General features: G+C 38.1%; 1 protein-coding gene across 1 annotated transcript in view; it reads left to right on the top strand.

The window, feature by feature from the left end:
• Positions 1-4,382: 4,382 nt before the first annotated feature.
• LOC117989586 (NADH dehydrogenase [ubiquinone] flavoprotein 2, mitochondrial-like) overlaps positions 4,383-26,416 on the top strand; it is a 66,089-nt gene continuing 44,055 nt past the window's right edge. The window contains exon 1 of the mRNA XM_069503674.1: positions 4,383-4,500. Within this exon, the coding sequence (XP_069359775.1) occupies positions 4,483-4,500 (18 nt within the window). The 5' untranslated portion in view covers positions 4,383-4,482. The remainder of the gene's footprint in view (positions 4,501-26,416) is intronic.

Here is a 26,416-nt window from a genome sequence, read left to right as displayed (position 1 = left end):
TCCTAAGATGCTTCCGATATCTCACTAGTACCTGCTTGTATTACTTAACACTTCTATTAAAAAAAAATCAAAGATTTCTTTTAAAAATAAACCTATATCAGAAGTTTGTGATACATTTATAAAGAATTCTGCAGCTCAAGATAAGATCAGTTCGCCTGGAAGATGTCTATTCAATTTTAGAGATACTTATCCAGATTGTAGGTGTCAGTAAACTGGGATAGCCCAAGAGTATTCCACTCAGGGTACGCATTAGGAATGAAGATAGAAAACATTTCATATGGATCGGCAAAATGTCAACAATATCTCTGATATTTGTATTGTATTTTTTCCTGGACTTTTATCCAGTTAATCTTTTTTATGAATAGTTTCTAAAGCTCTGAATCTATAAAGCTTATTTTTATGTCTAATGAACATAATATTTATTTTGTTAAATTTAACTTTAGAAAATGAATTTCTACTCGTAGAAGAATTTTCTTCTACAAAATATAGCAACTCATATATAATCCCTATGATACAGATCCACCCCAACACTCTAGCGTGCGAAGTATCATGAACCATAAGTTCAGCCGAGAGAAGTAATTAAGTTTTCTTTCCCAGAGTTTCGCTTACGCCTAGCTCACTGTTAATTAATCATCCTCGTATTTTTTCTGCGCCTTTAGAAATAGGGTAATGGTGTTTGTCTTTTTGCATCCTTTCCACTAATTTCACTGTGGAAGAAAAATAAAGAAAACGTCAGCTCAAGAAGCTCAATTTAAAATAGCTCCAGCATTCAGTACAATTTAGTACACAATGCAATTACCACAAACAAAATTAAATTATGGGTGTTTAATTAAGTGCGCAAACAATATACGTCAGGAACATTACTATATAATTCGTAAATTAATAAACACCAAAAAATTCTAGCCTTTATCAGGCACAATCATGTTTATGTGCCAAAACCAGAATTAGGTATACCATGCCAACTAATAAAAACCGGCTAAGTGCGTGGCGGACGACGCGTAGTGTAGGGTTCCGTAGTCACAATCCTCGAAAAACAGAGTCTGCGGTCCAGCTGAGAGCGGGTGCGTCCTGCGAGGCGGCCAGCGGGCGCGGGCGTGATCATGACTCCGACCCGCTCTCGATCAGGACGCGTTGGTCAGGACAGGTCTTTCTTCTAATTTCTTGTAAATACTACGTTTACGCAGAACGCACCCGCTGCCATGTCTATGTCCATTGTCCACGTTTTTTTAACAGCTTTGCTATAGTATTGATGTATTTTTTTATTGTAGTAGGTATATATTAAATAGAAATTATTTACGGAGACTGCGTGTCACTAATTTTTAGCTACAAACATGCAAAAATATAATTATGCCTGCTATGTATTACGATTAATTACTTAATAAATTATGTCGTTAAACCATGACATAAGATTTAAAATTATTTGCTCTGTGATAGTAAGTATTAATTCATAATAATTGTAATGAGAAACTAGCTAGACTAAAGAATAATTCGTTAAAAGCAGTGCATCCGAATTCTAATTAGAAGCAGAATTTTTACATAACATCAAATTATAAAATCGACCTAAAATTACTATGACTATCAATTCTCAATAATGAATGAGTAATGAAAATCTGTTTCAATATTACCATTTCCTTGTTTTATCCTAAGATGTTATTATCTTTGCCAAGACAGTTTTGTTAATTCTTAAAACAAATTCGCTTGAGATATGACTTCAAACCACTAAAATGATAAGAACGCGGGATTCTTGAAGACGAAAATTTAAATTAGACTACGTCTTATCTTGGTCCATAACAAATGTCTCGGCTGGTACCTCAAACGCGCCTTAATAAATCTCTATGCTGAATAAATTTAGCATTCACATTTGTTTTTTTCGCTAAATCTCCTTTTATCTTGTCTACTTAAAAGTAAATGAGTTAGATATTGTTTAATATTCTTTGTGTAAATTAGCTGTACCTTACTAAATTAAAAATAATACTTTTTAGGCTTCCTTACCCAAAAAGAAAAAGAAACCATTTTCGATCACTTTGTCCGTCCGTCTGTCTGTCTGTGTGTCAAGATCTTTTTTTAAGAGCGCATGGAGGTACTCGTCAAGTTGAAATTAATAACAAGTAAAAAAATTATGCTTCTAAATCAATATACCTAATCAAAAAATACAGCCTAAACGGCCTCATTTTTAGGGCACTTCCCGTTGAGCTAGAATCATGTTTGTTGTAAAATTTACACAGAATGTGTATTTGCTGTGTAACAATAAATATTAAAAAATTCATAACGGCTGCTATCAAAAGTGAAAAGTGGTGTTCTTGTATGATGGTACGGAACTCTTCGTGTGCGAGTCCGAATCGCACTTGACTGATTTTTTTATTAGTTGTAGCAAGATAAAACATTTATTTTGTGATTACAAACTTACATCGTGAGGAAACCTGCATGCCTGAGAGTTCTTCATAATGTTCTCAAAGGTGTGTGAAGTCTACCAATTCACACATGGCCAACGTGGTAGACTATGGCCAAAACCCTTCTCACTCTGAGAGGAGACCCGTGTTCTGTAGTGGTGGTGATGGGTTGGTATTCAGTGATATTACTAATCATATCACATAATATAACACAGTCACACAATTTGTATAAAATCGTATAAGTAGATATTATGTATGTATTCGCATGGTATACATTTGGTTTGCAGTCTATGATTAGCTCGGCACAGCCTAATCATGGATTGCAGGTAATCATCAGTAAACTGTTACGCAAACAATAATACAAGGATTGATTACTAAACTGTTATAGTAGCTTACTGATTGTCTTCGTTAAACTTTTCGGAGCTATGTGCATTTTAATCAATTAAATATTACTTGCTCTAATGGTGAAGGAAAACATCGTGAGGAAACTAGCATGCCTAAGAGTTCTCACTAATATTCTCAAAGTTGTGTGAAGTCTGCCAATCCATGGCCAAACAATTTTCATTCTGAGAGTGTACGTTTACACCTGTACTCACTAAAATCATATTAAGTACCTAATAAAAAGCTTGTAAAATGTTATTTTAAAAAGCATGTTGACCACTTTTTTTAAACAAAGTAAAGGTACCTATTTTTTGAATAGAGAACTGTGCAACGCATTTAAAATTTTAAGACTAAAATGCCGAGGATGTGATATTTCGCGCCCGCATCCAAGTTATGTATGTCTTTTTGTTCGTTCCTGAAAGTATGAGAGACTGAGTAGTTTGTAAAGTAAACATGGAAGTAAACAGCGGTGTGGGAAAGTGGACATCACAAAGCAGGGCACGCGCGTCACCGATCCCAAAAAGTTCTTAGAATTACCTCAACTGAAAGCTAATTTGCAAGAGCTTTTTTCTCAACTTTAAAGTTTTATGAATTTAACTTTCTCTGGTTATGCTTTTTAGGGTTCCGTACCCAAAGGGTGCAACGGGATCCTATTTCTAATACTCCGCTGTCCGTCTGTCTGTCGATTCTGATTCGCGTACAAAGTGTTTCGTAACATTATCTATAAAAGCGGCAAAAAAGTCGTGTTTGTCGTATGGGAGCCCCCTTAAATATTAATTTTATTCTGTTTTTTAGTATTTGTTGTTATTGCGGCAGAAATACATCATCTGGGAAAATTTCAACTGTCTATCTATCACAGTTCATGAGATACAGCCTGGTGACATACGGACAGACAGACGGATGGACAGCGGAGTCTTTGCAATTGGGTCCCGTTTTACTCTGTGGGTACGGAACCCTAAAAATGTTAGGTTGACGGATCAAAGGGAGTTAAGTAGAGGCGGCAGTTGATAGCACGTGTGAGGCGAGACCATGGATCGTTGGACCATGGATGGATGGACCGTGGATTAACACTGGCTACACGCAGCGCAGCGGCACCCAGCAGCAAGTGGTCAAGGTACCTACTAGCTTTTCTAAAAGTATGCCTTACTCACAACCTTGAATGGGAAGCTGGAAGAAATTTCTATTTACAGATAAGCATTTCCAATGTAACTTAATTTATTACTACTATGTGACTACAATTTCGGTAAGTAGGTACATGAAAAATAAAATAAAAAATAAAATAAAAGTTTTCTACAAATTGAATTTAGAATGTTTTTCGAAACATAGCTTCGTTTGTGATTGCTTGATCACTCGAAATGGTTAACGCGCACTGAGTTAATTATATCTTTGTCGTTTGTATGGGATCACGCAACAGACAGAAATATTATTTAGGTATATACAATTTTACTGTAATAGTGTTGTTTTATTTAAAATTGCCGCTTGGCAATTTAAATAGGAAAATCCTGCGAGAAAATAGATAACAAAACACAATCGCAATAACCGTGTATTTGCAATGGATTTGTGCAGCGATTGTGCATTTCATAGCAACTGCGGACTTATCTGCCTGTTATTAAAATAGTAATAGAAGAGGAGAGAGCTCGTTGTAAAGCGGACGCTTAGAAAACAGGTTTCACTGAGGCAAATAATTGTTATTAGTGTTGAAGAACTGTTTATGGGTGTATTTTCCTCGGTAAGTAGATAGATCAGTAAGATAAATAGTTAATAATCATGTGAAACATTTTATCCATACCTACTAATATTATAAATTAGAAAGTGTGTCTGTCTGTCTGTCTGCTAGCTTTTCACGGCCTATCCGTTCAACCGATTTTGACGAAATTCGGTATATTGATAGCTTGCATCCCGGGGAAGGATTTAGGCTACTTTTTATCCCGAAAAATCAAAGAGTTCCCACGGGATTTTAGGAAATCTTCAATCCACGTGATTGAAGCCGCGGGCATCATCTATATAAGGTTGTAAAATATAAATTGGGCACAGGTTACCTACCTAATTAATAAGTTTTATCAATTTAAGCTCCACTTTTAGTAAACTAACATATTTCATACTTACTTAGACAAGAACAACAGAATATAGGTATTTTATGAATATTCAAATTCAAAGTTTATCAGTACGACTAGTAAATGGTGTTACAAAGCAGACGTAGGTGGTGAGTAGGTACACTGTAGGCGTATGAATTATGTTATAGAAACAATGAAAGTTATAAATTATACAGACAAGTTTCATCAAGAGGTCAACAAACAGTACCTGCAGAGGAAACTATAGATTAACGTAGAATAAATCTGTATAGTTTTTCAGAAAAGGTATCTGGTTTACCAGATAAAGAGTCCTTCCTAACCAGGTAATTCTTATCTAATAACTCAGTGTTTAATACGGTGGTGATAGCCACCGAGCTCATTTAACATTGATTGGTACCACATTGCTGCTTCACTGAGTGATATTAAAATAATTTTTCGTAGATAACCTTTAATGGTGGATTGGGAAGCGGTGATAGCCTAGTGGTTAGGACGTCCGCCTCCTAATCGGAGATCGGGGTTCGATCCTCTCTAGCACGTAGCTCTAACTTTCTGGATTTATGAGCGTTTTAAGTAATTAAATATCACTTACTTTTACGGTGAAGGAAAACATGGTGAGGAAACCTGCATACCTGAGAGTTCTCCATAATGTTCTCAAAGATAGGCTTCACACACCTCCAATCCGCACTGGGCCAGCCTGGTAGACTAAGGCCAAAACTCTTTTCACTCTCAGAGGAGACCGGTGTACTGTATTGTAGGTGATGGGATTATTATGATGATGATGATAAACCTTTAATGGTTTCAAAATAAATGTTAAAATACCTCTGAGGCTATCATTCAGAGTTAGGCACTGAGTTAGCGAATCAGCCCGCTGATCCTCTTCCCATGTACTAATAATATAAATGCAAAAGTGTGTGATAGGCTACTTTTTATCCCGGAAAATCAAAAAGTTCCCTTGGGATTTTTAAGATCCTAAATCCACACGGAAGAAGTCACGAGCATCATCACTAAGTACCAAGCAAAAGTGTGTTTGTTTGTTGGTTTGTTCTTCAGTCACGGCACAACAGGGCAATTGACTTGATTTTTGGCATGGATATACAAGCTATTTTTTTCCTGGAAAATTGAAGAGTTTCCTTGGGATTTTTATAATCCTAAATCCATGCGGACGAAGTCGCGGGCATCATCTATACTAATATTATAAATGCGAAAGTTTGCCTGTCCGTCTGTCTGTCTGTCTGCTAGCTTTTCACGGCCCAGCAGTTTAACCGATTTTGATGAAATTTGGTACAGAGTTAGCTTACGTCCTGGGGAAGGACATAGCCTACTTTTTATCCTGGAAAATCAAAGAGTTCCCACGGGATTTTCAAAAACCTAAATCCACGCAGACGAAGTCGCGGGCATCCTCTAGTTTAGTATAAAGATAAAAGTCAAGCTTTAGTATGCAAAAAACCCTCTGTCCGTAATTGACAAGGGACATTTCATTTCAATTAACAGCTGAAACCAATTTAAAAGCTACGTTAAATTGCACAATGCGATTAATTAATGGGTGTACTTTGCGGCGTCTCAGTTATATTATTGCAGTGCGGGGCAAGAAACCCGTGTTTTCTCATCTTAATTAAAGCAAAGGTTTGGCTCTCTCAACGTGTAATTACTTGTGTTGATCTGTAACGCTGGAGACTGACTTGTTAAATTTTGGCGTAATGGCATTACACATAAAATTGTCTTGATTACGTGACTTTTGAGTCCACGAATCACAACATAGTCCACCACCACCAACAACAGCATTCTTCCCTGTCCCCCGCCAACATATAACGATTTTGTTTTCATGCAAAAACTATATGCGTATTCTTGAGGTTGAATTCTATGTGATTACAAGTCGGAGCAAGTCGCGTCATCGCGAGAGCAAGTCAAAATGGAGCACACTTAAGAGCCAAGTGCTCGAATGATACATAACAAACAAATTGTATAAGTCAGTCTAAAGCTTTAAGATAATCAACTCACTTGTTTCTGTTTAGAATTGCTTCTATGACATAAAAAGTCATTTTTTCATCGTTCTTATCAATGATATACTAATTACTGAGAAACCTGGGGTAAAATACCTTAAAAAGTGTTTGTGTGGAAAACCAATCGGTTGTTGTGTAAAAATGTACCGTTTAAATTCCGAATTGCACCAACACGCAACGGTGCTTAATAATTTCCCCCTTTACAGACCTCTTTTGATAGATAGAAAGATACTGCGTGTTTAATACGTAGGTTTTACTATTAATGGCGTAGGGGGATTGTTAAAAGCGATATTTCCTCATCGTGATGTATGGGAATCTTGCATGGACCGTAATGAGAAATTCCGCTGTCACAGCTTTTTGTATCATGGGAAGGGGAAGCGTTTTTGAATACAAACTGTACATAAAGATGACACACCATGTTAAAAACTATAATTATTAGTATTAGTTAATTTTTAACGGAAATATAGAAAATAATGTATAGAAAGTAATGTGCATTTCAAACAATTTAAGTACCAAGTACCTTTCTTCTCTTCTCTGTCGTCACGCTCTTAGTAGAGCGGTCGTGGTTGGAACTGCAGTTCTGTAGCACGCTTAACTATGTGTCTCCATTCCTCTCTAATGGCTGCCTTCATTATGCATTCGTATTCTACAACGCTTCAAAAACGTAGCAAAGGATGGACACTCTCTAGATGGGGTGCTGAACAAGAATGCTGAGAGCATCTTAGACCGAATTTCGCCCCAATAAGTCCAATTTTCGAAGATCTCGGCATCTTCTACCCATCTATCCTCTACTGTACGGGCACGCATTTTCACTTTCTTTGGTCACATATCTAGATGCGACGATGTCTTCATTGAACGTTTTGTAGTTCTAAGTAGTAGAGAGCACCAGAGCACGTCCTGAGATGGACACTAGACAGAGCAAGTGAGGACTGTGATGAACGTCCCCATACATGTGTAAGTACCTTAACTTTTAGCTAATGCCTAACCTAATCTTCCTTTACTTTATCCTTACTTTTACATTATCTACTTAATTCCTTCAAACTCTACATATTCTTTAGAGAATAATAATATGAAGCAAATATGCTTATGGGAAAATTGGAATTAAACTTAAAAATTAAAATTAAAGAAGAAAATAACAGAAAAGTTAGTCATTTTTTTGTTATTCTCATAAAGTGCTGATTTTTCCTTACAATAAACGACAAAGAGCACGTTTATAAATTTCTTTTCGGAGCGCAAAGGTACGAGAATTACCTCTCTTTGTAATGCTAATTTTAAAACCAAGGAATTCATTTTTTATTCATAAGTTTTTCAACCCCAAAGCCTGCAGTTGGAGCATCCAACTCGTTTGCGATGAGTTTTGATGTTTGAGCTTTTTTTGTGTTAACCGTTATTCATATAATAAAAGCTTTGTAGACGAGATATTATTTAATTTTAGTTAAGGCTTCAATCGTATTTGAACAACACCTGATCTAATCTCATACCTACCTAATCGTATATTTTTATATAAAAATCAAAACACACTATCGTCAATGAGTTATTCACTCATGAGATAGAAACTCAGTATTAACCTAATCAAAGTCATACCGGAATGAAAAGCAAATAGAACTTTATAAGTTCAACGGGTAATACTATATTATTGATAGGTTTTAATAATTCAATCGCGATTGTTATGATTTTACACTGTTGGCTGTTATTGTGAACGGGACGGGAACTCGACGAAATAAAAATAACAATTTATTTCCCTAGCGGGGGAACATGTACTGGCTAATCCAGTTTGTTCGACCGTGCAAGGGTTGAATCTTCAATGAGGACCTGAACGAGGAAAATGTAAAAGTATTCTATCCTGAAGAAAGTATCGAATATTGACCTCGAAACTCGCAAAGAAAAATTTTCACTAATGATATTGGTATTTTCATGTCAAAACTAATAGTTGCCATCTAACACAATGCAGAGTGGGTTTCAAAGGAAGAAAAGTCACCACGAAACATTCATTAAAATATTTTCTACAGTCGTCTCCACACTTACACAGAGAAATTTGAGTAGCGGAAAATAATTTCCTTGGAAGACACGTTGTTTCTTGACCTCAAATCCTATGTTTGGACATAAAAATTACTACCTGCACCTATATATCAAGAAAAAGTAAGAATAAGTTTCACCACTCGCGTTCTAATCTCTTCTCAGATTATGCTCTAAGCGTGTTTGGAGCTTCCTTAGGATTTCACGTGATCCTATCAGAATAAAAATAAGATAATAACAATAAAAAAACTTGTCAGTTCCAATATTACTACTTAACTACAGTACTTTAAAAACGGGGCCAATTTTTCAATAATATTTATTTTATCCATACTTCCATACTAATATTATAAATGCGAAAGTGTATCTGTCTGTCTGTCTGTCTGTCTGCTAGCTTTTCACGGCTCAACCGTTCAACCTATTTTGACGAAATTTGGTACAGAGATAGCTTGCATCCCGGGGAAGGACATAGGCTACTTTTTATCCTGGAAATTTAAAGAGTTCCCACGGGATTTTCAAAAACTTAAATCCACGCGGACGAAGTTGCGGGCGTCATATATACTTTTATATAAGTATCGCCTAATATGAAACTCTCGTTTTCAGATCCAATTGAATCCAAATGGTTACGAGGCATGCCTTTTAAGTTTTGTCGTTTGAAGAAAAAACACAACTAGAACCTTATAGTACTTTTTATTGTTTTTCAAAGTATTCACCACGAAGCTTAATACACTTTTCCATTCGCTCAAACCAGTTATTATAACATTTATTCCACTCTAAAGTGGGGGTGTTCAAAATGGCTGACTTGCGAGCGTCGACTGCTTCTTCACCGGACTGGAACCTTTGACCACGAAGACTTTTCTTAATTTTAAGAAATGTAAAGAAATTGTTAGGGCTTAGGTCAGAACTGTATGGAGGATGGTCAAGAATTTTTACTTTTTCCTGCTTCAAATACTCAATCGTTTGACGAGGGCTGTGTGAGCTTGCGTTGTCGTGGTGCAGGATGATGCGTCGCTTTGAGTTAGATTTCCGAAGTTCGGCGACGACTTGTGGTAAACAAACTGTGGTATACCACTCTACATTAACCGTTCTACGATCTCCAAGTGCAATAGTCGCAACATGGCCGGTTTTTCCAACGAACGTGGCCACCATCTTCTTTGAAGTGGTTCGAGAACGAACAACTTTAGTCGGTTTTGGCTCGTCTTGAAAGACCCAGATTGTAGATTGTTGTTTGGAATCAAGATCGTAGGCATAGATCCAAGATTTGTCACCACTGATGATGTCGTAGACGTGCTTTGACTCTCCTCGGTTGAACCTTTGCAGAGTTTTCTTGCACCATCTGACGCGGGGCGTCTTGTGATCGTCGGAAAGCAGATGCGGTATCAAACGGCAAACTAGCTTTCTCACACCAAGCGCTTCATGCAAGATCTTCTGAATGGTTGTCCCTGAGATGCCTAATAGATCCTCTATCTCTTGATACGTCACATGACGATCTTCGAGAATTAGTTGTCTCACAGCAATGATGTTATCTTCAGTGAAGGCGGATTTTGGGCGTCCTTCGCGAGATTTGTCACTAACACTAGTATGTCCACGCTGGAATTCTAAATACCAGTGTTCGACAGTCCGCACACATGGGGCTTCATCACTGAACACAGATGTTAACTTTTCAAAACACTGCAGCCGTGTCAGGCCTCTTCTAAAGTTGTAGAAAATTATTGCACGAACATTTTCCTTAGAAAGGTTCATTTTCGTACGTAACCTGACAGATTCCAATCGACGCTGTGACTAAACAAAAGCATTAATCCTAATACTTTCAACTGTTTTGAGATCCAACATTTAAACACATTCGAATATAGAACAGTTCCAAATTCAAAATTGCCGGGAAATATGGAAACGACAGAACTTAAAAGGCACGCCTAGTAACGACATAGGTAGTGCGTTCGGCTAAATAATAATAAAAGTCAATATTCGTTACGATAAGTCGTAGCTTATTCTAACCCATTCCTGGTAAGTATGTATATGTAATTTTCTCTTATTTTTATATTAAATAGTTTGCTCCGAGTTGCGAAGAGGATAGCAAATCCTTTTCGAAGTAAATTGCGTTTGATCGAATTGGATGGCGGTGCCGAGTCGCCTTCACTCGATTGTCATTTGTTTAGAGCTCAGACCAAACCCTTGAGCGAATTTCATTTGCATTAGAAATCCATACTATCTATATTTCATTATTATAAATGCGAAAGTGAGTCTGTCTGTCTATCTGTCTGTCTGTCTGTCTGTCTGTCTGTCTGTCTGTCTGTCTGTCTGTCTGTTTGGACTAACTATCATCTAGTACTAAATAAATCAAATCTTATAATATAAATGCTTACTGACAAAATAGGTGTAATTTATAAATTAATATAGGTAGTCATTTAAGTTTTAACAGCTCGTACTAAGTCAAAGTAGGAACTTTACAGGAAAGCGAAAAAAACTTGCTGTTTCCAGAGATTTGGGTTGATGGCCCGCGTGTAGTTACTTTTACTTCCTTGAGTTTCTGTTGGAAGTTTTCGTTTGACTAGAAAATACCTATATTAAAAATGGAATGGAAAACTGAAGCCGGAACGGCATTTCATATCCTGGCAGTTCGAATTAGAAGCCAGAAAACAAATACATTGCACTTGTAATTTCAACTACGTACCTACAGCAGCTGTAGACCTTGACGATGCCTTGTTGCGGTACGATAGTGGAAATAAGAGGGAGGACCCAAATCAAAAAATTCCTGGTTACACCGAAATACATCCTGCAGAATACTAATAAACAGGCGACTTTTTGTGTATAAGTAACATTACTATGTACGAGTATACGTACAATATTGGTTTATGAGAGGCGAAATTTAAAAGAGCATAGATTTTATTACAACCCCGCTGGAATCAGATATAAACCCCAATACTAGCGATGGAGCGGACGTGCCATGAATGTACAATACATTACCATCAGATTACGAATATATTTCATCCCCAAGTTTTATGTAAATACAATAAGGATATTATTATACACTTTTAATAATAAAACGTGACAGCTGTTGCTCGCAACTAAGGCTGCGCTATAAATTTGCAATGATACTAAAAAACTACTCACTAAACATACGCATAACCATAAAAATGTCCCACACGTCACCCGCGCTAACCCGCACTGGGTTAGCGCGGGGACTGTGGGGTGTGTGGGACATCCCCACCCCGTATGCTAAATCATAAGTCGGTACCCATTGCACAACTTTCAATATAACTACTGAAATATCACAATATTAGGCCCGGTTTCCACCTAGGTGGAGCGAACAGGAGATGAGTTCAATCAAGTAATCAGATTTTTAATAGATGATGTGATATTTTTTTACGTCACCTATATTAAAGGTCTGATTGGTCGTCTGAACACATCTCTCCGCTTCGCCTTAGTTGAAATCTGATCTTAATGTACTTATCGAAAACTCCAACGAAATCCACATTACTACAGTTATGTTTACAGTAAGAGGATATAAGTACTATGAAAGTCTAAAATTTATTTTCAGTTATAGAAATCAAAATGAATTAACAAGGATTGTTAGGTATTTCTTAACACTTAAACATTTGCTCGAGAAGGTTTAATTAAACAGAAACATTTCCTTAATCCAGCAAATATTTAGATGAGAAATTAAGCGATCTCTCAAGCGGTTATTCGATTTGCTGCGTAAATATATGCCGTCACGACACACGAGAACTTGGGGCTCTATTGTTATGTGTTTAAACAGATCAAGTAACAAGGCGACGTAGAGATTGTAAATCTGTGGTAGATTTTATTTTATTACTAGACGAGGCCCGTGACTTTACCCACGTAGATTTAGATTTGTAAAAATCCCGAGGAAACTTCTCTTCTCTGCTCTTCTTCTTTGAGGATCTTTGATTTTCCGGGATAAAAAGTACTGTATGTCTGTCTGTATCCTAACTATCTCCGTACAAATAGGGTCTTGGGCTATTGTAATAAAATAACGTGATTTTTTGTATAGCATTTTCATTATTAAAAAGAATAGTTTAAAAAATCATAATTTTTTAATTATTCTCTTTAATGATGAATACTAGCCCCATAAACTACCGCTATACAAAAAATCACTTCATTTTATTACCACAGTCCTAGACCCTATTGGATGATGCACTCAGCTTAGTCAACGTGGATTTAGGTTTAAATCTCGTGGATCCTTTATCCAAATATTTATGGAGAGTATATGGGTGCAATTCCACGGGAGTAGAGCGTAGTTGAGCTGAGTGGAACGAAGACCAATCAGGTTATTGTTAGATTATGTGCTAAGCTGTGGTAGCCTAGTGGTTAGAACGTCCGCCTTCTAATCGGAAGTCGGGGTTCGATCCCGGGCACGCACCTTTAACTTTTCGGAGTATGTGCGTTTTCAGTAATTAAATATCACTTGCTTTAACAGTGAAGGAAAACATTGTGATGGTACGGTGATCGTCTCTGCTTCTTTCAATGATCGGCTATATAGAGAGGAAATTTAACAAAATAGCTAGGCTGAACTTAGGACACTGTTGGCATTTGGAATAACATGTTACCTCACGTGTGGCAAATTTAATCTGCCAGGCACATTGCGTTGGGCGGACACATGGACATCTTGACCTTCTACCAGGTTTTCGCGAGTTTGCTCATGAAGCTTATTCCAATTAATTCTACTATTTTGAGTCATTTGACTTCTCAAAATGTCCCTTTGGGAGAGAGATCAGCTAGTTTAGAACGACCTGGTAGTGAGGAAAATCAGTTGGCATGTGTATTTAGCCAGATTGGGCCATCACTTTAAACCGACTGACGAGTCTTAAGGCAGGGGGAGTCCCTACGCTAGAAACTAGCCTTTATCCATTGTTATCGAGGCCTCGGCTGACTACCCTTTTCGCTACGAAGCGTTCAATTGCCTTGTATGGGAGCAAGGTTATTTTTATGAGCTCGGAAGCTAGCCTCAGCACCATGGCATTTGTATATATGTATATATTTGTTCAGTTATGTAATAGGTTGGCCAACCTATCGTTCGGGTAGTCCAGCCGGATAAGACATGACATGTACGTGTGTGCCCGATTCGTCACCGCCGGATGCCGCCAGAATCAACCGTGTGCCTTTAGTCTGGGGAAAACCAGACCTTTATACGTCGGACGTATCAAATTAATTACTTCCAAAATAATGCCTCGTGTGTCACACAGTTCGCCAGCCACATTTGCCCCGAAGTTCGGTGCAAAAGAAAAGACACAAGAAAAAAAAAAGGTCTGTACCTGCTCTATTGTTTACCCATTGTCCCGTTACCCGAAGATGCTCGTTCCCCTTCACAGCATACTGTTTATACGTCGTGATATCCTAAATGTTAAAACATCTGCCATCTACTCGAAGTTCGATGGCTCGAACTCGACAAATACCTTTAACCTTTCGTAGTTGTATGTATTCAACTTAATTAAATATCACTTGGTTCACCGTAGAGAGAAAACATCGTGAGGTAAACCCGCAACCTCAGAGTTCTCTATGGAGCCCGCGCTCAGTAGTGAGCCGGCGAGGATTGCTCATGATGATGGTGATGGTATCGTAGTAGCTGATAGTTCAAAACACACCACATTATCCAAAATATTTGTGTGATTTTGCTCAACAAGTCAATGTGTATTTTTGACAAGAGGCGTTCCATCTGACTGCGTTAGTCTGCCAACTTTATTCTATTTCTTATTTGTTGCTAGGTAAGAGCTATTATTGTGAATTCGGTGTACTGCTGAAAAAAAACTAGCCTGAACTTTACTTAATAGTAAGAGTCGTGATATAGGTAATATGAGAGATTTAATATTGGAGTCCGACACATGGAACCATGTATCTACGGCATTTTTGAACACACACAGTTCGATCGTTTTACCTCTAAAATGAATTTGAGCTCCATTATTAAATGTCTATAGAAGGTATCTAGACGTGATAAATAAAAGATGATATTTATACTCAAATGCTTTTATTTCTGGTAAATAAGTTGTTTTATTTACTCTCACAGTTGAGTATTTTTAGAAAAAAAAGAAACTGGTATTGTGATTTAGACGGAATTTTAAATGTGTTTGTTACATTTAAAACCCGCCAAATGTTCGCTTCCTAGGCCAATCTATTTAGAAGGGAAAAACGAACATTTAAACTTTAAAAACCCTTACGGCCGCGCAGTTTATTTCACAATCAATTACACACATAATATGTCATAAAATTTAAGAGAGTATCAATTTCTTAAATTTAGTTCTAAAACGAAATAAAGTTAAAGACACACTGTACACACGGTTATATACATAATCTAGCACAAGTATTTATTCTAAATACATCTGAACCTAGTTACACAACTTGTCCGGTTAAAACCACTTTCGGTATATTCTTTCTAATTTAAACCTACTCGCGAGGTTCACAATGCGCCCCCACTTCTCGCGACTATGCATACACAATGCGGTGATTAGGTATAATATGAAATTTTCACACGCTAAACCCGTGGTCCACTCCATCCAAGCCCAGGGTTGAGACCATTGTCTACGTCTAGCATGATATTGGTCTTCTAGATTATTTTCTAGATCTATTTCTTCTAGGTATACCGGCTAATCAATTTTATAAGCTTAAAAGTTGTGGAACTACTTTCAAAATTTACACTAAATACAATAATCTGGGTACTTCACCATTAAACCGCCGCTGGCTCGAACACACTGTCTCTATAACCTTATCTTATTTCTCAGGACAAATTTTAACAATACACTATACTATAATTTTAATCTACACTCCAATTTTGCAAAGGAAGCTCAAAATATCTCGAATGGACGAGGTCGCGAGGTTCGCGCTGGGATTTGTACTTCCGACCCGAGCCGAAATCCTGCCTTGACTGTCCTCCGTTCTTTTTCCAGTTCTCCCTAAAGGTCCCCGTGGTCGTGTTTCGTCACGCCCACAGTTCTCTGAAAACCAAAAACACACAGGGGAGTACGGTACTCTGGTTGGTCTCCTCTTGCGCACAAAATTACCCTATTGGCCGAAAACAAAATTGCGTTCCAGGCCCCACCTCCAAAAATCTGTCCACATTAGTTCGGAGATACTTGTCGCCTGTTATTTGTCCCCAGACATATGGTTGCCATTTAGTATTAGTTTTTGCCGTGTTTAGCCAGAAATTTTAAAATAACTCACGCATTTCTTGACGTCTTTATTAACAAACGCACTCTCTACTCTCGATAATTTGTTTTTGCTGTATTTAAAATTTATGGTCGCCTTTTTATTTTTCTTTCTTTGTTTTAGATTTATTGCCTTAGTTTTGAGAACGCCATAGAATCGTGTATCACACGGTAATAAATTTGGTGATTTATGAGTGACCATCTCACACGCCCCCAAATCGATTTTTTAATACACGTAATAAACCTCTATGTCCTTGCATCAAACATTAGTTGTTTCAAAAATCTATTTCCTTTACAATATTCACACGCTAATCCTAAATTTCCCACGCTTAGCCATCATATTCCCAGGCAAGACAATAACCTATTCAACTCGGGTATTTCCTTTTGTTAGAGTACTTCGAACTAATCGTTTTATGACCGCGGCGCCAACATTCTTCGCTTCTTTTCTATACTCTAAAGTTACCTTCCTTCTAGTTGTTTACATAATAGCGAAACAAGTGAATGGCATTGTAGTTACCTCTGATCTTATCAGAATGAACGTCAACTAATGTATATACATTATTGTATGGGACTGCCCCTATTATGTAAGGCCCTTCATAGAGCCGCATAAATTTCCTTGTCAGCTTTTTATCCGCATCTGACTTTGCAAAAGTCTTAAGTTTCACCAAATCGCCTACCTCGAACTGTATTAACTTATGGTTCTTGTTATAATGAAATTCTCTACGTTCGGCCGCCCTAGCTATGTTCTGTCGCGCATGTTGTCGAATCTGATCCAACGTCTCCCCTTGCAAGTCCGACCCTGTCGCTACTTCAACGTTAAAGTCAGTTGATAACTGGGTCCGTTTCCCACATACTAACTCATTTGGTGAATATCCAGTCGTAGTATGTACTACCTGGTTGTAGCAATCTTCTATATCCACTAGCAGATCTACCCACGAACGGTGTGATTTATCGCAATACGTCCTGAATAACCTCCCTAGCTCTTTATTCACTCTTTCCGTCGAATTTGGTCGCGGATTCCTAACAGATGTATGTGTTAATTCGATACCTAGTTGACGGATACCTGACTCGAACACCTTCGAAGTAAAGTTCGCGCCTCTGTCCGAGCATAATGTTCTAATCGCGACCTGCCTATGAAACTTTTTAACACAGGTTAATGTAGCTTTCCCACTAGCCTGGCGTAGTGGGTATAACCTGATCAACTTACTATAAGCATCTTGTATGACGAATATGTATTTAAAACCAAACCTTCCCGCTGGTAAAGGTCCGTAAATGTCGCAAAAGACTCGTTCTCCTATTTCCTCTGCTATTACCGATTTAATCGGCCCCGTATGAGTTTCTAAAACATGTTTCGACTTTTGGCATGCCTCGCACGACCTTACGACCCGACCTATTATACGAGACATATTCGAGAAATAGTACCGACGTTTCATCAGTGCATAGACTTTGTATCGTCCGAAATGACCTAATTCTTCATGTATGCTAACGATCAAATCTTTTTGTAAGTCCTCGGGGACATATAATCTTAACGTATCCTTTCTTATGTCTGTTTTATACAGAATCTCTCCCTTAAGCACGTAGTATTTAGATTCAGACGTGTCCGTTATTTGCATGCGTCTAATTATCTCACTAGCGATTTTATCACGTCTTTGATAACTACCTATTTCCTCCCATCGCTCTCGTACTAACCGTCCTAATGATGATTTGAATAGATTCATCTCGGGCCCCGTGGCCTTGTTGGTTAATACGTCAGTGGTTCCCTTTATATGTCGAGACAACACATCTGCTACAGTGTTTAATTTACCTTTCACATGTTCAACTGTATAGTCAAACCGTCCTATATAGTGTACCCAACGTATCATCCTAGCACTCAATAGTTTGCATGTCTGCAAGAATATCAGACTCTTATGATCAGTCCTAATCACTAACCTTGACCCTCTCAAATATGTTTCAAACTTAGACAAACTAAAAATAATCGCCCACAGCTCTTGTTCGGTAACTGTCCACTTACGTTCTGTCTCTGTCAATGCTTTACTACAGAACCCTAATATTTGTTCTTCACCTACTGAATTCAGTTGGTAAACATACCCTGAAACCCCTAAGTTACTGCTATCGGTTTGTAAATAATAAGTTCCCTTAGGATTCGGGTGTACGAGAAGTACTGTGTCTATAAATAACTTCTTAACTCTTTCAAAACAAACGTTAATTTCCTGTGTCCATGACCATTTTGTATTTTGTTTCAACAGGTCGCACAGTGGTCTTACTTCCTCGCTATATTTCGAGATAAACCTTCTGAAATAATTTATTAATCCCAAAAATCCCCGTAGTTGTTTTATAGTTCGAGGTATAGGGAAGTCTAATATGGCTTTAACCCGTTCAGGATCCATACGTACCCCATTAGTATTCACTATGTGCCCTAACAACTTCACTTCTACACATAAGAACCGACACTTCTCCAATCTTCCGGTTAAGCCTGCGGCGCCTAACCTATCTAATACTTGATCTAGGTGTTCTAAGTGCAACTTTATGTCCCCTGTGGTGAAGATAACTATGTCATCCAGATAGTTCACGCAAAACTCTCGTACCTCTCCTAGAATATAATCCATCGCCCTCGAAAAACCCGCTACAGAAGTCTTTAATCCTTGAGGTAACACACGGTAAGTATATGTCTTTCCCATGAATGAGAAACCGGTGTACTTCCTAGAGTCCTTATGCAAAGGTATTTGAAAATAAGCATTATTCAAATCAATTAAACTGATGTAGTTCACTCCATGGAAGGATTGTAAGATCTCAGACGTGAGGGGTGGTGCCCCCGCGTCTCCTACCATTTTCTTATTTAACTCGCGCGCGTCCAATAACAGTCTTATTGACTCATCTCGTTTTTTCGTGAACGTGAGAGGGCTACAGTATGGTGTTGCCTCCTGTCTGATCACGTCTAGCTTTTCTAATTCATTTAATTCGTCTTTAACTTGTTCCCTATATGACAAAGGTACCGGATAGCTATGCTTCACAAAAGGTGTTTCGTCTACTAACTCAATAACATGTTCATATTTGTTAGTCAAGCCTAACCCTTTCGTAAACACTTTACGATGTTTGTTTAACACAGGTAATAAGAATTTCCTATGTTCATTACTTAAGTTCGATTTTTCCAATTGGAATTCCGTAATTTCCTCACTTTCTAATTCTCTACTCGCTACACTCTGTTCCACAGTCCCGGAGTCTTGATTTAATATCAAGTTAATCGTAGCCGCATTCGTCTCTCCCCCCAACCTTTCGATTTCGCAATCGGAATTCAATCTGACACAAGATCTAACTCCCATATGTTCTATAGTCAATGTGCGCTCACCATTACAGTTCACAATCCCTTTCACCCGTTCTAGCCAGTCATATCCCAGTATCAATGACCTAGGTAAACGTCGCATAATTAGTACAGGTGCTTCAACTAAGGTACTACCTAACTGAAACTCTATTAGTACCAACCGATTTGTACTCTCACTTCGAGATCCGAACGCCCCCTGTATTTGGATTGCTGGAATAGCGATTTCTGGTAGTTTCCTATTTTCTCTCACAATAAAATCGTACAATTCCCTAGTTATTCCACTAATCTGGCTTCCCGTATCTATAAGAGCACTCATACTCCTTCCGTACAACCTCACACACACTTCTGGTAATTTAGGTAAAGAATAGTCAATACCTACGTCGATTTGTTCATCTAGTTCATGAAACATTGTATACACGTTCAATTGTCTTTTCGTACACGCCTCGCACGACATGCCTACCTCGTTACATTCTGCTATATTCTCAAACTGGTTTTCTAATAAGACTCCTATGCTACTAATTTCCAATTGGCAATTCTGTTCGTCGTTATCAGGACCGCCTCTCAATAAACGCTTAAGGCCTCCTTCACCTATCCCTAAACTCTGTCCCGGTTTCCATCCACTCTTAATTAAGATCTTATAGACCACACCTACTCTTTCGTGTTCTGAGGTCTCACTGGCCCCCGTTCTACACAATATTGATTGATTCGACCTATTTTGTGTGGGGTGACCTAGTTTTTTGACGGTCCCTCCCCCACTTTCTTAGACACAGCAGAGTCTTCGCCCTCTTTCACGAATGTGATAGCCGGTCTGACCTGCTTAGTTTCGGATACCGTGGGCCTGTTAAAATTTGCCCTAGAAATAAATCGACGGTAACCCCGACCCCTGGTCGGGGTTACCGTCAACCGGCCGGCGGGTACCGGCTACAAACAATTGGAGGACTAGGGGAAATCCCCTAGTCCTCCAATTGTTTGTCGACATTGTCGCTACGATAGGACGCCTCGATGGCGGTTCATTGTATCGCCTACCACCTCTATAATTACTATTCATACCACCTCTCATAACCCCCCTAGGTTTTTCAACAATATTTTGTTCTATGTCTCTGAGGAACTTTGCCCCGTTCATAATGCTAACTACTTCAGTTCTAGTAAACCATAGACGTTGTATGTCTATAGCATAATGACGCATAATGGAATTTACCAAATCGCGCTCGCTAAAAGCAATGGTTAATGATTGCATCGATTCTGCCTGCTCAGCGAAATGCTCAGACATCGTCATACCTGAATCGCTCGAGTATACTGCATTTATCAACCTATATCTAACAGATTCTTGGATTTGTTCGGTCCAATAGTTCCGCCTAAAATCGGTTTCAAAATCAGCGAATGAAGTCCACTCTTTCGAATATAGTTCCATAACCTTTCGTGCATTCCCCGAAATGCAACCTAGCGCGATATCAATCTCCCGATCTGCCCCGTTTACTGCCTTTATATATTTTTTTAATCGTTTTAAAAAGGTGATGGGATTAGTGAATGGCTTTCCGTCAAAATTTGGTTTGGTAACCGACGGTTGTACTACAAACAAGTTTCGGGTTTCAGCAAACGCTGTACTTGTGCTCGCGGACCCCCTTGTCTATCAGATTTTCCGCTTTCACTTACTCCTATTGTCTGATGTGACGAAACACTCGCGTTTTCGTTTTGGCCTGCGTTCGAACTCAGCTGTTGTAATTTCGTTTCGAATTCGGTGATTTTTTTCAAAATCAACTCTAATGTAGTATTCCCTAAGGTCGACGTTTGCTCGCTCGATTCTACTGGGCTAGCTTCGCTCTGCCGCGTACCCACTTGCTTTGTTCTACGTGTTTTTCTACCTGCAGGCATCTTTTTTTTTTTTTTTCAATTCGTCCCTTTTCGTTCTACCTACTCAAGTGCCAACTTAAATTATATTTGAATACTTTCGTAAGACGCGAAGCCGTATTTTTAAAATTTCTATATTATTAATACTAATTTGCAATCATATGTCTGAGATGTGTTTCTATTATATGAATTCTCTAGGTTTGAAGAAATTTTAAGCCTAAGAAATAAGCAAGGAATAATAGCTCGATTCTCTGCAGTATCTTCTGAAAACCTGTAAATTGTACATTTATAAGACATACAGCTTATTTCTGCTCCTTCTTATACCTAAAATAAATGTAAATGTACAACATATAAACATAATAACATGCACAGTGTGTCCTTCAACCTCTTTTTAGTTGCTTATAAGATTTTGCTCTCATATACCCAATCACGACTTCCTACGTTGTGTTCTATTTTTTTTTTTCTATAATCTAGTCATATCGTTAATTCGAATACATACATAGATTCTGGTCGCTCGGCATCAAAATTCTGTGATGGTACGGTGATCGTCTCTGCTTCTTTCAATGATCGGCTATATAGAGAGGAAATTTAACAAAATAGCTAGGCTGAACTTAGGACACTGTTGGCATTTGGAATAACATGTTACCTCACGTGTGGCAAATTTAATCTGCCAGGCACATTGCGTTGGGCGGACACATGGACATCTTGACCTTCTACCAGGTTTTCGCGAGTTTGCTCATGAAGCTTATTCCAATTAATTCTACTATTTTGAGTCATTTGACTTCTCAAAATGTCCCTTTGGGAGAGAGATCAGCTAGTTTAGAACGACCTGGTAGTGAGGAAAATCAGTTGGCATGTGTATTTAGCCAGATTGGGCCATCACTTTAAACCGACTGACGAGTCTTAAGGCAGGGGGAGTCCCTACGCTAGAAACTAGCCTTTATCCATTGTTATCGAGGCCTCGGCTGACTACCCTTTTCGCTACGAAGCGTTCAATTGCCTTGTATGGGAGCAAGGTTATTTTTATGAGCTCGGAAGCTAGCCTCAGCACCATGGCATTTGTATATATGTATATATTTGTTCAGTTATGTAATAGGTTGGCCAACCTATCGTTCGGGTAGTCCAGCCGGATAAGACATGACATGTACGTGTGTGCCCGATTCGTCACCGCCGGATGCCGCCAGAATCAACCGTGTGCCTTTAGTCTGGGGAAAACCAGACCTTTATACGTCGGACGTATCAAATTAATTACTTCCAAAATAATGCCTCGTGTGTCACACAGTTCGCCAGCCACATTTGCCCCGAAGTTCGGTGCAAAAGAAAAGACACAAGAAAAAAAAAAGGTCTGTACCTGCTCTATTGTTTACCCATTGTCCCGTTACCCGAAGATGCTCGTTCCCCTTCACAGCATACTGTTTATACGTCGTGATATCCTAAATGTTAAAACATCTGCCATCTACTCGAAGTTCGATGGCTCGAACTCGACAAATACCTTTAACCTTTCGTAGTTGTATGTATTCAACTTAATTAAATATCACTTGGTTCACCGTAGAGAGAAAACATCGTGAGGTAAACCCGCAACCTCAGAGTTCTCTATGGAGCCCGCGCTCAGTAGTGAGCCGGCGAGGATTGCTCATGATGATGGTGATGGTATCGTAGTAGCTGATAGTTCAAAACACACCACATTATCCAAAATATTTGTGTGATTTTGCTCAACAAGTCAATGTGTATTTTTGACAAGAGGCGTTCCATCTGACTGCGTTAGTCTGCCAACTTTATTCTATTTCTTATTTGTTGCTAGGTAAGAGCTATTATTGTGAATTCGGTGTACTGCTGAAAAAAAACTAGCCTGAACTTTACTTAATAGTAAGAGTCGTGATATAGGTAATATGAGAGATTTAATATTGGAGTCCGACACATGGAACCATGTATCTACGGCATTTTTGAACACACACAGTTCGATCGTTTTACCTCTAAAATGAATTTGAGCTCCATTATTAAATGTCTATAGAAGGTATCTAGACGTGATAAATAAAAGATGATATTTATACTCAAATGCTTTTATTTCTGGTAAATAAGTTGTTTTATTTACTCTCACAGTTGAGTATTTTTAGAAAAAAAAGAAACTGGTATTGTGATTTAGACGGAATTTTAAATGTGTTTGTTACATTTAAAACCCGCCAAATGTTCGCTTCCTAGGCCAATCTATTTAGAAGGGAAAAACGAACATTTAAACTTTAAAAACCCTTACGGCCGCGCAGTTTATTTCACAATCAATTACACACATAATATGTCATAAAATTTAAGAGAGTATCAATTTCTTAAATTTAGTTCTAAAACGAAATAAAGTTAAAGACACACTGTACACACGGTTATATACATAATCTAGCACAAGTATTTATTCTAAATACATCTGAACCTAGTTACACAACTTGTCCGGTTAAAACCACTTTCGGTATATTCTTTCTAATTTAAACCTACTCGCGAGGTTCACAATGCGCCCCCACTTCTCGCGACTATGCATACACAATGCGGTGATTAGGTATAATATGAAATTTTCACACGCTAAACCCGTGGTCCACTCCATCCAAGCCCAGGGTTGAGACCATTGTCTACGTCTAGCATGATATTGGTCTTCTAGATTATTTTCTAGATCTATTTCTTCTAGGTATACCGGCTAATCAATTTTATAAGCTTAAAAGTTGTGGAACTACTTTCAAAATTTACACTAAATACAATAATCTGGGTACTTCACCATTAAACCGCCGCTGGCTCGAACACACTGTCTCTATAACCTTATCTTATTTCTCAGGACAAATTTTAACAATACACTATACTATAATTTTAATCTACACTCCAATTTTGCAAAGGAAGCTCAAAATATCTCGAATGGACGAGGTCGCGAGGTTCGCGCTGGGATTTGTACTTCCGACCCGAGCCGAAATCCTGCCTTGACTGTCCTCCGTTCTTTTTCCAGTTCTCCTTAAAGGTCCCCGTGGTCGTGTTTCGTCACGCCCACAGTTCTCTGAAAACCAAAAACACACAGGGGAGTACGGTACTCTGGTTGGTCTCCTCTTGCGCACAAAATTACCCTATTGGCCGAAAACAAAATTGCGTTCCAGGCCCCACCTCCAAAAATCTGTCCACATTAGTTCGGAGATACTTGTCGCCTGTTATTTGTCCCCAGACATATGGTTGCCATTTAGTATTAGTTTTTGCCGTGTTTAGCCAGAAATTTTAAAATAACTCACGCATTTCTTGACGTCTTTATTAACAAACGCACTCTCTACTCTCGATAATTTGTTTTTGCTGTATTTAAAATTTATGGTCGCCTTTTTATTTTTCTTTCTTTGTTTTAGATTTATTGCCTTAGTTTTGAGAACGCCATAGAATCGTGTATCACACGGTAATAAATTTGGTGATTTATGAGTGACCATCTCAACATCGTGAGGAAACCTGCATTCCTGAGAGTTCGCCATAATGTTTTCAAAGGTATGTGAAGTCTATCAATTCGCACATGGCCTGAGTGGTAGACTATGGCCAAATCCTTCTCACTGTGAGAGGAGACTCGTACTCTGTAGTGAGCCGGCGATGGGTTGATCATGGTGATGATATTATTATCTTAATAATCGGATTGGTCAAAAATTACATCAATAATGCTAATAAAGCTAGGAATAACATCAACAATACTAGGTATTCTAGCATAAGATATTATTTTTATTTTATGTATCGCCAAGAAGAGGTTAGGAAGAGCATATCGTATTTGATCAATTTGCAGAATCTCGTATGCACCAAGGCGCCGGTGATCGCTCGCACTCGATGTGTCTTGCATAACTCATTGATACCCCCTTTTAGGGTTCCGTACCTCAAAATGAAAAAGGAACTCTTATACACCGAGTCTGTGCTCTTATAGGATCACTTTGTTGTCTGTCAGTCGTGTTTGTCAAGAGAACCTACAGGGTACTTCTCGTTGACCTTAGAATCATTAAATTTGGCTGGTAGGTAGGCACAAGGAAAACATCCGAAAACCGTGAATTAGTGGTTACATCACCAAAACAAAATTTACACAAATGTGTTTTTGTCGACGTTTTTACGAAAAAAAATTAGATGGCCAGTCTGTCATTAACTTGCATTGTTGTACATAATAGTGGTAGGTTTTAGGTATATCTTCTACGAGATGGTACGGAACACTTCGTGTGCGAGCTTGACTCGCACTTGACCGGTTGAGAAGAAGGTCATGCCTGTTTCCACTTTGACTTTGCCGAACTTTGCTACGTATTCCAACAGCATGGGCCCAATAAGTCATCATATAATACAATTTGCATATTTTATTTGAAGCCAAACCCTACATACAGAATTGAGAATGAAAACTGCAATTTCGAATCCTGTATATCCACACATCGCATTTATGGGGTGTGACGCCAATAAAATTAATCTTTAGATTTTAATTCATCGCCGCCACCCTACTGAGCACGGGTCTTCTCTGAGAATGGGTTTGACCATAGGTAGTCCACCAAGTACGGATTGGATTTTAATTATTAAGTCGCAAAAATATTTGAACATACGAGTACCATATCATAAGCTTGCTAATGATTTGTAATAAGGTTTTTCCTTTTCACACACAATAATAGAATTTATTTTCTTACATGTGTTATGAGGGTGACATGTTACTGTCGCTAATTAGTATACTAAAATGATGTCAAGAAAATATGTCGTGGATGCAAAAGCGATTTTCTATTTTTTGTAAACTTTGGAACATTTATTTCTATTTTGAAATACAACCAGACAAAACACGTCTCGTAAATTTCACATTAACTTAGCAGTAATGTTTTATTTAACAAAAAAAAAACAAGCCGACGGCGACGCCGACGCTGAGGCTTTATCAAGTAGTAAAACAAACAAATCCTGTCATTGAAATTCCGCTAGAAGTTTTTAGAAACGTTAAATTAGATCCACAGCGAACGTGACTTGCTTAGTAACGGCCACTATTTCGAATAGTTTTGTACTTCTGCAGACAATTTTGTCGTTTTCGTACTATTGATATAATTATAATTAAAGTTTTTTGACCCTTACTTAAGTTTAAATAATCGAATTTTATTTCAAAAGATAAAAAATACATTTGAACCAATAAGCTATGTAATATTTTAGAAATAAATCATCCCTTAGGGGATGATTTTTTTATAACTCTTTCTTAGTGTTCTCCTGCGTTAGATATTTATGAAATTTCTGTGCGTGC

This window comes from Maniola hyperantus, chromosome 2 (genome assembly GCF_902806685.2).
Source record: "Maniola hyperantus chromosome 2, iAphHyp1.2, whole genome shotgun sequence".
Lineage (NCBI taxonomy): Eukaryota > Metazoa > Arthropoda > Insecta > Lepidoptera > Nymphalidae > Maniola > Maniola hyperantus.
The sequence above is the reverse complement of the archived record's forward strand: the minus strand, read 5'-3'. Positions and strand labels throughout refer to the sequence as shown.